This window comes from Nycticebus coucang, chromosome 12, assembly GCF_027406575.1.
Source record: "Nycticebus coucang isolate mNycCou1 chromosome 12, mNycCou1.pri, whole genome shotgun sequence".
NCBI lineage: Eukaryota > Metazoa > Chordata > Mammalia > Primates > Lorisidae > Nycticebus > Nycticebus coucang.
In genome coordinates, this window is record NC_069791.1 from 98,251,464 (window position 1) to 98,264,768 (window position 13,305).

Consider the following 13,305-nt stretch of genomic DNA (forward strand, 5'->3'; position numbering starts at 1 on the left):
TTTCATGGGGCTTTTTGCTCATTCTCGAATGACTGCCTGTGCCCACCCTTATCAACCTGGGAAGCTCTATGGACAGAAAGCCTAGAAGAACATTGGCTGCTGAGCCCTTAGCCATTCCTTTGGCAATAGGATTCCATATGGTCTGGGAAACAGACACATTGTGTGTTTACCCACCACAGGGTCCTCTCTCTGCCATGGAGGTATATAGGCCTTTGTCCTTAAGGACGTCTGGGTACGTGCTTACTTAAATGTTTTTCTCTCAGTAAATCTGCTCTTTTTACCTGATGGTGAAAGGCATTAAAATATAATATTAGAGGATTTCTACATGTGACTGGGTTTGGAGCCAACTTTACCAGGAATCTCTAGGCTCACAGGGCATTTTGACATTCTCGCGTTTATTAGTTTGTTTGTTTTTTTGAGACAGTCTCAGTATGTCACCTTCGGTAGAGTGCTGTGGCGTCACAGCTCACAGCAACCTCTAACTCTTGGGATTAAGCACTTCTCTTGCCTCAGCCTCCCAAGTAGCTGGGACTACAGGTAACAATGTCCAGCTATTTTTTTGTTGCAGTTGTCATTGTTTTTTTAGTAGGCCCAGGCTGGGTCTGAACCTGTCTGCCTCCATGTATGTGTCTGTGGCATCCTACCCGCTGAGCTATAGGCACTGCCATGTTTATTAGATTTTAACTGTCACATACCACGGTAGACCACAGGAAAGTCTTTCTTGACTTGGGAAAACTAGGAGTGGGTTTTCTTATGTTGTCTTAGTTTGGAAATCTTTCAGTTGACCCCTAAGCATCAAATGCTGGTATTAGATGAAATATGGACAGGGTCCAAGTTCTGGTGAGACAACACTGTCACCAAAGAATCATTTTCTCTGCTTGTAGTCCTAGTGGCTCAGCTCAGAGGGAAGACAGTAAGGGGTTTTGAAGAAAGGAAGCTGTTTCTAGCTTCTGGCTCTAAAAGCCTCATCAAACTACTCTTCACTTGCTCAAGATGAGTTCTCGTTTCATCCCAAGTCTGGCCCTAAGGTGTCGCCTCCTTGAAAACAAGGACTAAACATCTATCCCTTCCTAAAGGCCACAGACCTGGTGCTCTCTGACAGGCTAGTTGCATATTTAAAAAATAAATATGTGAGTGATTCAAGGCAACTCTCAAGTTGATCTAGAAGGATAAAGAAGTGGGAATAAGCCAGACTCAGTGGCTCATGTCTATAATCCTAGCATTCTGGGAAGCCAAGGTGGGTGGATCACTTGAGCTCAGGAATTCAAGACCAACCTGAGCAAGAGTAACACTCCATCTCTATTAAATAGAGAAAAATTAACTTGGTGTAGTGCTATGTGCCTACAATGCTAGCTACTTGGGAGGCTGAGGCCAGAGATTCACTTGAGATCAGGAGTTTGAGGCTGCAGTGAGGTATGATGAGGCTACTGCACTCCAGCCTGAGCAACAGAACAAGACCCAGTCTCAAAAAAAAACTAAACAAATAAATAGAAGAAGGCCAGTGACTCATGCCTATAATCCCAGCACTCTGGGAGGCAGGTGGATGGCCTCAGCTCATGAGTTAGAGACCAGCCTGAGCTAGTGTGAGACCACAACTTTAAAAAAAAAATAGCTGGGCATTGTGGCAGGTGCCTGTAATCCCAGCTACTCTGGAAACTAAGGCTACAGAATTGCTTGAGCCCAGGAGTCTGAGGTTGCTGTGAGCTATGACACCACGGCACTCTACCTCAGGCAACAAAGTGAGACTCTGTCTCAAAAAAAAAAAAAGCAGAAACAACAAAAAATGTTGAAAAGGAAAATGTAAGAGGGATAACACATCAGATATCAAAAGATAACTAGGGTGGCACCTGTGGCTCAAAGGAGTAAGGCGCCAGCCCCATATTCCAGAGGTGGTGGGTTCAAACCCAGCCCTGGCCAAAAACTGCAAAAATTAAAAAAATAAATAAATAAATGATAACTATAGGGTGGCGCCTGTGGCTAAAGGCATAGGGCGCCGGCCCCATATACCAGAGGTGGTGGGTTCAAACCCGGCCCCAGCCAAAAAAAAAAAAAGATAACTATAGACCAGGTGTGGTGGCTCATGCCTGTAATCCTAGTACTCTGGGAGGCCGAGGCGGGCAGATTGCCGAAAATCACAGGTTTGAGACCAGCCTGAGCCAGAGCAAGACCCCCATCTCTAAAAATAGCCGGGTGTTGTGGTGGGCGCCTGTAGTCCCAGGTACTTGGGAGGCTGAGGCAAGAGAATTGCTTAAGCCCAAGAGTTTGAGGTTGCTGTGAGCTGTGATGCAAAGCACTCTATCAAGGAGGACAAAGTGAGACTGTCTCTAAAAAAAAAAAAAAAAAGATACTATAGCGGCTCCTGTGGCTCAAAGGAGTAAGGTGCCAGCCCCATATGCTGGAGGTGGTGGGTTCAAACCCAGCCCCAGCCAAAACTGCAAAAAAAAAAAAAAAAAAAGATACTATAGCACCACAATACGAAGTTTTTTAAAAAACCTCTGGTACTGGCTCATTAACAGACTGAAATACATACTAGAATTTAGCATGTGACAAAGCTGGTGTCTAAAAGTGATGGAGAAAGGGTAAGTTATTAAGTACTAAGACAACATTTACACCCAAACTACCCTCTGGAAAAAAACACTTGCAGCATAAAAAAGAGACAGGGTCCTGGAAAGTCCTTATAAATCAATAAGAAAAACATGAACAGAATGAGCTATGGCCAGAGAAGTCGTCCACATGACCAGAAGATTTGTGAGAAATATTCAATATTGCTAGTAACCAGAGAACCTAAGATTTAAACAATGACACCATGCTGTGTCCCACTGGCAGGTGGCGGAGATGTTGTTTAGCCCTGTGCAGAAATGACAAGAGTCCTGGGAAAGGTCTCTCTGCCCACTTTGTTTGGGGGGGCGTGAATCAGGATATCCTCTGAAGAGGCCTCAGAGAGCAGGAAGCCAGCAGACAATACTAGCATTTTAAAGCATCCTGGAAGCCCGACAGAAAGTCATATGCTCTACTTGTACTCGCAGCATAATATACATGTGTTTTCATGGCAGTAGCGGGTACGTTTACTGGTGTAGAAAGACGCTTCAATAGAAAAGAGAAGCTCAATCAAGTCACGCAATACTGTGTACAAAATGATGGCACGTCTGCCCTCCACACACACACAAATCCGGAAGAGCAGCACATACTTTTAACTGATTCTCAGATGGTAGTGTTAGGGTTTTTAAAAAATATTCCTCTTTTAATTTAATTTTTCTACAAAAACATATGTTTGTGTAATTCTTCTTACTGATTGTTCTTATCTACTCAAATTCCTTTTTGCCATTTTTCATTTTTTTTAAGTAATGGGAATTAAAATTACCCAATTAAAATATCCTTGTCAGTCATTTAATAGCATTTGTTAGTTCTTCACAAGCAGGTTGTATTCACAGTTAATTCTAAACCACTTATTTTTATTTTTTCCTACAGCTGCACAAAAGATCATGCATTTTCCTGGCTGTAGGGTGTTTGTGTTTTTGCATTTAACTCAGGTTGCATGTGATGGCTGGCCTTGATGCAGACCTCCTGATGCTGCCTCTCCGGTCTACCTCTCTCCAGCCCTCTCCTGGGGATTTTCTACCCTATCGATTGCTGCATAGAATGAGTCATCCTCTGGGCAGGAGCCCCAGTGGTTTTCATCACAAAGACCTTTTTAGAAGCTGCTATAGGAAGAAATGTCTGGGGGCCTGTTATGTGAGTAGGGGACTGACTGGCTGGAGTCGTTATATGAACACAGTTTTGGATACCACAGATTAACCTACTCTTCCAGATACCCTAAACCTGAAATCAACTATCAGTTTTATATAAACATCTGAGAAACTCTTTATGTCTTAAGAACCCAGCTGATATTGATGCTTCCTGCCAATGAAATTTCTGGGTTTTTTTTTTTATTTTGGATTTTCTTTTGTTTTGTTTTTATTTTGTTTTTTTTTGTTTTGTTTTGTTTTGTTTTGTTTTTGGGACAGTCTCATTCTGTCACCCTGGGTAGAGTGCCATAGCATCATAGCTCACTCAAACTCCTGGGCTCAAGTGATCCCTTGCCTCAGGCTCCTGCCACTGCACCCAGCTAATTTTTTTTCTATTTTTAGTAGAGATGGGATCTTGCTCTTGCTTAAGGCTGTTTTCCACGCTTGATCTCAAACAGTCCCCTTCCTCAGCCTCCCAGAGTGCTAGTATTACAGAGGAGCCATTGCCTGTGGTCACAAATGAAAAAAAAATTTTTTTAAAAGATAGAGTCTCAGGCAGCACCTGGGGCTCAAAGGAGTAGGGCGCTAGCCCCATATGCTGAAGGTGACAGGTTCAAACCCAGCCCTGGCCAAAAACTGAAAAAAAAAAAGAAATAGAGTCTCACTTTGTTGCCCTTGGTAGAGTGCTGTGACATCACAGCTCACAGCAACCTCTAGCTCTTGGTCTTAGGCGATTCTTTTGCCTCAGCCTCCCAAGTAACTGGGACTACAGGTGCCCGCCACAACGCCCAGCTATTTTTTTTGTTGCAGTTTGGCTGGGGCCGGGTTCGAACCCACCACCCTCCGTATATGGGGCTGGTGCCCTACTCACTGAGCCACAGGCGCTGCCCATGAATTTTATTAATTAATTTTTTTTTTTTTTTTGAGACAGAGTCTCACTCAGTCACTCTTGGTATAGTACTAGGCATTATAGCTCACAGCAACCTCAGACTCCTGGGTTTGATTAATCCTTTTGCCTCAGCCTCCTGAGTAGCTGGGACTACAGGTGCCTGGCTAATTTTTCTATTTTTAGTAGAGACAGAGTCTTACTCTTACTCCCTGAGCTCAGGTAATCCACCTGCCTCATCTTCCAGAGTGCTAGGATTACAGGCGTGAGCCACCATACCGCCCACAAATGAAAATGGTTTTTTTTGGCAAAATATTCATCTTTATCTTTTTTTAATAACAGAAATTTCAAACATTCAGAAAGTAGAAAATAACATACTCATATTACACATACTCATATTACAATCATTTACATTCATCAGACATTAAATATCATGTCATTTATATTTTATATTTGTGAAGAGTTAAGTATCATACAGAATGTCCATAAAGTTTGTGTGCAATTTAAAATTGCAATTTAGGCTTGGCGCCTGTAGCTCAACAGCTAGGGTGCCAGCCACATACACCAGAGCTGATGGGTTCGAATCCAGCCCAGGCTTGCCAAACAACAATGATAACAATAACCAAAAAATAGCCAGGCATTGTGGCAGACACCTGTAGTCCCAGACAGTTGGGAGGCTGAGGCAAGAGAATCGCTTAAGCCCAAGAGTTGGAGGTTGCTGTGAGCTATGACGTCACAGCACTCTACCCAAAGCGATGTAGTGAGATTTTGTCTCAAAATAAATAAATAAAATTGCAATTTAATAGCCGGGCGTTGTGGCTGGCGCCTGTAGTCCCAGCTACTCGGGAGGCTGAGGCAAGAGAATCGCTTAAGCCCAGGAGTTGGAGGTTGCTGTGAGCTGTGTGAGGCCACGGCACTCTACCGAGGGCCATAAAGTGAGACTCTGTCTCTACAAAATAAAAAAAAAAAAAAAAAAAAAAAAATTGCAATTTAAAATAAAATTTAAAATTTTAATTGCATACAAATTTTAAGGACACCCTGTATATAGAGGGCCCAACTTTTACCATCTCCCCAAATGAACTACTTTTTTGAGGTTGTATGGTATTATTCCTTGCATGTTTTAAACATTTACTAATACATGTATTCCAGGGGCGGCACCTGTGGCTCAAAGTGGTAGGGCGCCGATCCCATATGCTGGAGGTGGTGGGTTCAAACCCAGCCCTGGCCAAAAACCACACACACACTAAATAAATAAGTAATCCATTTTATAAAAAAAATGTATAAAAAAAATACATGTATTCCAAAAGCAATATATAAATTATTTGTTTTCTTATCATATTTTTGTCATTTTTTTAACATTGATGTACAGAACTCTAGTTCATTAATGTTAATCACTCTAAAGTATCCATTGTATAACTGTTCAATTTTTCCACTGTTAATATCTAATAAATTAGAATAATTTTCTGTCTAAAACTCAACAATTCCATGTCTAAAAGGAACTTGTGATGAATATGTGCCAATAGTAAGTGTGTAAGAATAACAATTGCATACTATAAAAGTTCCAGGGAAAAGAACTTTTTAAAAATCCCTAAAAAGTAAAAAGGATAATAATAGCAATAATATTTTTAAAAGCCTTGCTTGCCTTTTTTTTTTTTTTTTTTTGCAGTTTTTGGCCGGGGCTGGGTTTGAACCCACCACCTCTGGCATATGGGGCCAGTGCCCTACTCCTTTGAGCCACAGACACCACCCTGCTTGACTATTTTTAAGATTTAAAGTAAGGCTTTCACAAATGAAATTTGTATTTTTTTATTTTTAATTTTTGTTTATTTTTTATTTTTTGGAGAAAGAATCTCACTCTATTGTCCTGGCTGGAGTACAAAAGCATAATCATAGCTCACTGCAGCCTTGAACCCCTGGGCTTAAGCAATCTTCCTGTCTTAGCCTCCCAAGTAGCTAGCTCAGACTATAGGTATGTCCCACCACACTTGGCTAACTTTATTTTTGTAGAAATGTGTTCTCACTATATTGCCGATTGATCTTGAACTCCTGGTTTTCTTTCTTTCTTTCTTTCTTTCTTTCTTTCTTTCTTTCTTTCTTTCTTTCTTTCTTTTCTTTTCTTTTCTTTTCTTTTCTTTTCTTTTCTTTTCTTTTCTTTTCTTTTCTTTTCTTTTCTTTTCTTTTCTTTTCTTTTCTTTTCTTTTCTTTTCTTTTCTTTCTTATTAAATCATAGCTGTGTACATTAATGTGATCATGGAGCACCATACGCTAGTTTCATAGACCATTTGACTCAGCCCTACTATGAAACTAATTTATGGCTTTCACATGAAAGCTATAACCCAGATACAACCTGGTTTCATTTCTTGATAACATACCCCAGTTTTCTATTCTGTAAAATCGCGGTGTTAACAGCTCCCCTTCTGGGCTGCTCAAGGAATTATACCTGGTGGCATCTGTGCCTGGCCAGCCTGGACCCTGCCTGGCCCCTAGGCCTGGCCACACGAGGGCCCCAGTGGTAGGTACTGTGCTCTTCAGACCTCTCTGGAGCTTCTTTTATTTTGCAAAGTGCTTTCTTTTCATTTGGTTTGATAATAATTTTGTTCAAACCTCCCAGGAAAGGTTAAGATTCCAATGCTAGACCAATCTCTCTGTTTTTTTTTTTTTAAGGACTAGAAGTAAGACTTTGCGTTGCCTGTTATTCCAGTGATGGTATACTGAGCTGGGCCATGACTGTGGTGCAGAAAAGGAGATTTGACCCGGCTCCGGTTTAGCATTGACAGGATTATCCTACTCTATTACAAATAGAACCAGCTACGAAATCTGTGAGTCCCAGCGCAAAAGTGGAAATGCAGGGCCCATATTGAAAGATTATTAAAAATTTCAAGACGAGGGCCGGGCGTGGTAGCTCACGCCTATAATCCCAGCACTTGGGAGGCTGACAGGGCCGTATTGGCTGAGCTCACAGGTTCAAGACCAGCCTGAGCCAGAGCGAGACCTCATCTTGAAAAATAGCTGGATATTGTGGCCGGTGCCTGTAGTCCCACCTACTTGGGAGGCTGAGGCAAGAGAATCTCTTAAGCCCAAGAGTTTGAGGTTGCTGTGAGCTATGATGTCACAGCACTCTACCAAGGGTGATAAGTGAGACTGTCTCAGAAAAAAAAAAATTTTTTTTTTCAAGACTGCAACAGCAGAACATTAAAGCAAGCATGGAGTCTTCAGAATGGGGCACCCAGAGGGACTGCCTGCATCTCACACATGCATGCAAGATGGCTCTGATCAGAGATGACAGTCTCCCTTCACACCAGATTCTTTTTTGGACGGAGGTTGTAGATGCCATTTGGTGGAAAGGAGGGTACAGAGCTCCTCAGTCTTGCTCTCAGGACTCATCTGTGTCACAGCGTAGGCACTGTGAAGGTCACAGGTCTAGAGTGGAGACACCTGTTTGGGTCCCACACTGTCCAGTTCCAGGCCACAGAGACATCTTTGACTTCTGGATCATTGACACCCATGCCTCTTCAGCTAAAGGGCAGCTGTGACTCACTCAAAACACCTGCTTTTTTTTTCTCCATGCTTAGAAATTCATTGAGTTTGAAGATGCCTTGGAGCAGGAGAAGAAGGAGCTGCAAACGCAGGTGGAACACTATGAGTTCCAGACACGACAACTGGAGCTGAAGGCCAAGAACTACGCAGATCAGAGTAAGTAGCTGCGGGGAGGGACAGGATGGATAAAAACATGTGCTGAGAGGGATCAAGCTGGATGGACAGTGGGGGCCTTTAGTACAGGAGATTACAGACACCCAGTGTTATTCTTATTTTATTTTCACTATGATTTTCTCAGCCACTTATTTCATCTCTTTGCTATGTATTCCTGCAATTGGCCTCAAATTCTTTGTGGAAACAAAAATAAACAAATAAGTCCCCTTTGATCGCATAGTACTTAATGCTTCATACTATAATCTGACCCCCAAATCACAGCTCTATAGACCTTTAGGTCTTCTTTGGGTCTTTAGGAAAAAGCTCCCTACTACCCTGGGGTCTCATCTCCTCCTGGTGCTGAGGAGTGGCGGCTTCTGGACGGTCTCATGGCCAATCAGGGGTCTGCAAGGCCAGGTGGAGAAAGGGACTTTCTAGTATTATCATAAAACAGGTGGTTCAATTTTCTTTTTTTTTGTAGAGACAGAGTTTCACTTTATTGCCCCTGATAGAGTGCCGTGGCGTCACACAGCTCACAGCAACCTCCAACTCCTGGGCTTAGGCGATTCTCCTGTCTCAGCCTCCCGAGTAGCTGGGACTACAGGCACCTGCCACAACACCTGGCTATTTTTTTGTTGCAGTTTGGCCGGGGCTGGGTTTGAACCCGCCACCCTCGGTATATGGGGCCGGCGCCCTGCTCACTGAGCCACAGGCGCCGCCCAGGTGGTTCAATTTTAAAAAGTCTTTGCTTAAACTGTACTGCCAGTGCTATAATTACCTGGATCATGTTGATTTTCTGTAATTAGAAATTCTTTTTTTTGGGGCGGCGCCTGTGGCTCAGTGAGTAGGGCACCGGCCCCATATGCCGAGGGTGGTGGGTTCAAACCCAGCCCCGGCCAAACTGCAACAAAAAATAGCCGGGCGTTGTGGCGGGCGCCTGTAGTCCCAGCTGCTCGGGAGGCTGAGGCAAGAGAATCACGTAAGCCAAGAGCTGGAGGTTGCTGTGAGCCGTGTGACGCCACGGCACTCTACCGAGGGTGGTACAATGAGACTCTGTCTCTACAAAAAAAAAAAAAAAGAAATTCTTTTTTTTTTTGAGGCATAGTCTCACTTTGTCACCCTTGGTAGAGTGCTGTGGTGTCACAGCTCACAGCAACCTCAAACTCTTGGGCTTAAGCAATTCTCTTGCCTCAGCCTCCCAAGTAGCTGGGACTATAGGTGCCTGCCACAATGCCCAGCTATTTTTTTGTTGTTGTTGCAGTTGTCATTGTTGTTTAGCTGGCCCAGGCTGGGCTTAAACCCACCAGCCTTGGTGCATGTGGCCGGCCCGCAACCACTGTGCTATGGGCGCCGAGCATGTAATTAGACATTCTAAGGATCAAAACCTATTTGCTGCTCTACCTGGATACCTTGGATGGCAGGTGCCTTCATGTCTCTGAAAAGTTAAGATAAAGTTGGGAGAAGCAAAAGCTTTTGAAATGTTGGGCATGTCCCCATCCCAGCCAAGACCTAAGGACCACTGTGCTAATGGAAGCCTGAGAGTTAGCAGGTGATCAAAGGGCTGGCGGCCTACAGTCACATATAGTGTAAATGTGCTGGTGTGTGCAAAGCAGAAGCAAACTGTTAAAGCATGCATAGGTAAACCTTTTCTAGAATTACACAAAATCTTTAATATTCCCTTTGCTTAGAGTGCATTTCATGTGTGTAAGGAAACTCAGCTTTTTTTTTTTGAGACAGAATCTCAAGCTGTTGCCGTGGCATCATAGCTCACAGCAACCTCCAACTTTTGGGCTCAAGCAATCCTCTTGCCTCAGTTTTTCTATTTTTAGCAGAGACGGGGTCTCCCTTTTGCTCAATCTAGTCTCAAACTCTAGAGCTCAGGCAATCCACCCGCCTTGGCCTCCCAGAGTGCTAGCATTAGAAGCATGAGCCACTGCTCCTGTCCTCAGCTCTTTTCTTAGAAGGAAAAGCATAAACCCATATTATAGGCAGAATTTAAATTCATTTGGTCAGCACCAAGAGTGAGGCCAGGTGAGAAGAGAAAAGGCTTCTGGGCTCCTTTGACCAGGCAGTGGCTGCACTCCTGCCCCAGCAGCTCCACTGTTCCCTCCAGAGACAGACACACAGGTAGTACCTGCTAGGGGACAGAGCTGGTGCCAGGGTCAGAACACACCTGGTGTGCATCATCTGCTCCCTCCTCTGGCAGTGACATGCATTGTATGCTGATACCCATAAGTCATGTGCATGTTACATACCAGTGTCTGTAAGTCATATGTGTGGTGTACAGTGTCTATAAATGAAATATGTGGTGTGTGGTGCCTATAAGTCATACGTGGGTATATGGCACCTGTAAGTCATATGTGTGTTACATACCAGTGTCTATAAGTCATACATATAGTGTACAGTATCTGTAAATCAAATGTGTGGTGTGCGGTGCCTACAGGTCTTACATGTGGTGTGCAGCACGTGTAAGTCATATGTGCGTGCAGTGTGTTTAAGTCATATGTGTTGCATGTGGTGCCTGTAAGTCCGATGTGTGTGCACTGTATATAAGTCAGACATGCTGGGTGCAGTGCCTGTAAGTCATATATGCTGTGTGTGGTGCCTGTAAGTTATGTGTGTGGTGTGCGGTGCCTGTAAGTCATACATGTTGTGTGTGGTGTTTTTAAGTCATACATGTGGTGTGCATTGCCTATAAATTACATGTGTGGTGTGCAGTGCCTGTCAGTTATATGTGTGTACACTGTCTATAAGTTACATGTATTGTGTGCAGTGTCTGTAAGTCATACATGTGGTATGGGGTGCCTGTAAGTCAGGTGTGTGCAATGTCTATAAGTCATACGTGTTGTAGGCAGTGCCTATAAGTCATATATGTGATGTGCCTGTAATTCATGTGTGTGTACAGTGTCTATAAGTCATACATGTTGTGTGTGGTGCCTGTAAGTCATATGTATGTGCAGTGTCTACAAGTCATATACTGCATGCCGTTCATATAAGTCATACGTGTGGTGTGCGGTGTAAGTCATACATTTTGTAGGCGGGGTCTACAAGTCAGACATGTTGTATGCAGTATGTGTACCTACTCAGGTTCCTTGTGGGAAGATCATATGGACTCTGACACCCATGTTCTTCCTCAGAGTATTAGTGACACAGTATTAGTGTCCCCTGGGGCATGGTAAGATGCAGATGCTCAAATGGGCAGTGCTAGCCTCCAGGAGAAGCCACAAGCAGGAGAACTAGCCAGAATGGGATGTTGAACCATGTAATCTGTGAAGTCAATTGAAAACAGACACTGGGAAGCTGACAAGGGTTGTGCACTGAAGACAGTGCCAGCGGGGGACAGACCTGATTCTCTTGGGCAGAGCGTACACAGGGCCACTCATTTAGGGGAGACTTGGCCGTCAGCCTAGAGGGGGCATGGTTGTGACTCAGTCTCCCCAGCCCTTGGTGTGTATAGGAACTGCGCCTTTAGTTTCTTCATGTGCTTCCAATGTTCTGTTGCCTTTAACATGTCAGAGGTTACGCACTTGGAACTCTGCTGTTTTCTACCAGTGCTTGCTCACACTCCCTCTGTACTTAGCACACCTGTGAGCCTTATCCACGTCTCAGAAACCCCATGCTGATTTGAGCACAGATAGCTTTTGTGAGTTTCTACATCTTGTTTTTCTTCATGGCAGAATTGAATATTCTCATGGTACACACTCAATATGCCACCCAGATCTGCTTTCTGGCACCCTCAGAGGATTCTTACCAGCATCAGGGCTTGTCCCTGACCCCTCTGTCCTCCGGTCGGTGCAACCCAGAGGAGCACAGAGCTGTGGACAAGCAGCTGTGTGCTCCACTAGCCATGGTTGTGTTTTCCAGTTTCCCGGTTAGAGGAGCGGGAATCGGAGATGAAGAAGGAATACAATGCCCTGCACCAGCGACACACGGAGGTGGGTACCTGGCGAGCCAGCGGCTGACCCAGAGGGCAGGTATGGGGAGGGGCACGAGAGCAGGTTGCAGCCTAGCTCCTGCTACTCAGTGCTGACCTTTAGTTGCTTTCTCTAGCATTTTCTTTTTCTGGCATTTTGCTGCCAGACCTGAGAGCTGTCAGCTCTGTGCTGGACAGATCTCCACTTTGTCTGTGTTTCTGCCAGAACATAGCACAGCAGAGAACCCTCGCGTATTAGATGGGGAGGGAGAGAGCCGCATGCAGCAGCCAGCAGCCAGCACTAACTCAAAGGTTTGCTCTCCACAGATGATACAGACCTACGTGGAGCATATCGAGAGATCCAAGATGCAGCAAGTTGGGGGAAACAGCCAGACGGAGAGTAGCCTGCCAGGGAGGAGGTATGGTGGCGGGCAGAGCTGCAGAGTCTAGTCGCCATGATTGCTGGTGTTCTTGCAGTCAGGGAAACAAGAGCAGCTCCACTCTCCTCAAACCCTGGAGGACGGAGCCAGTGGGAGTGCTTGCCGGAGTGTGTGCAGAGCCTGCCCAGGGTCCTAAGGGGCATGTGGCCAGCATGTGTGGAGCCAGGGTGTGCCTCGGGCATGGCCCCCAGCTCAGTCAGGGAGAATCGCAGGCTGTCCATCCTCATTACTTACGGATTCTGTGTTTGTGAATTTGTGGACTCGCTGGAATATATTTGTAACCTCAGAATCAGTGCAGGGCTTTTCACTGTCATTTGCTGACATTCACAAAGTGGGGAGAAGTTTGAGTCCAGGTGCGGTGCTTGGCCAAGGTGATGCCTTGCCTGTTGTTTAGCCCCATATTGCAGTTCCCTGGGGTGGAGAGTCGTGCAGGAAGCTGGGAGTCAGGATTGTTAAGTGGATCTTAAAGCCCAATTGTGGCACCTGTCTGTGGGGTAGCCTTGGGCCCAACACCCTGTGCTTTAGACCTTGCTTTCTTTTTTGTAAAATAAAAATAAATAAATAAATAGAATGGACCGGGATGAGTTGTTTTCAGAATTTAAGATTGCAATCTGTAGGAAATATTTATATACCTACATGTGTACGTTTAGT

At 44.5% G+C, this 13,305-nt stretch overlaps 1 protein-coding gene across 13 annotated transcripts in view; it reads left to right on the forward strand.

Moving 5' to 3' along the window:
• MAPK8IP3 (mitogen-activated protein kinase 8 interacting protein 3) overlaps positions 1-13,305 on the forward strand; it is a 59,282-nt gene that overhangs the window by 16,629 nt on the left and 29,348 nt on the right. For all 13 annotated transcript variants that reach the window (XM_053557834.1, XM_053557835.1, XM_053557836.1 and 10 more), the window contains exons 2-4: positions 8,184-8,304; positions 12,166-12,236; positions 12,542-12,633. In XM_053557834.1, coding sequence (XP_053413809.1) covers positions 8,184-8,304; positions 12,166-12,236; positions 12,542-12,633 — 284 coding nt within the window. The remainder of the gene's footprint in view (positions 1-8,183; positions 8,305-12,165; positions 12,237-12,541; positions 12,634-13,305) is intronic.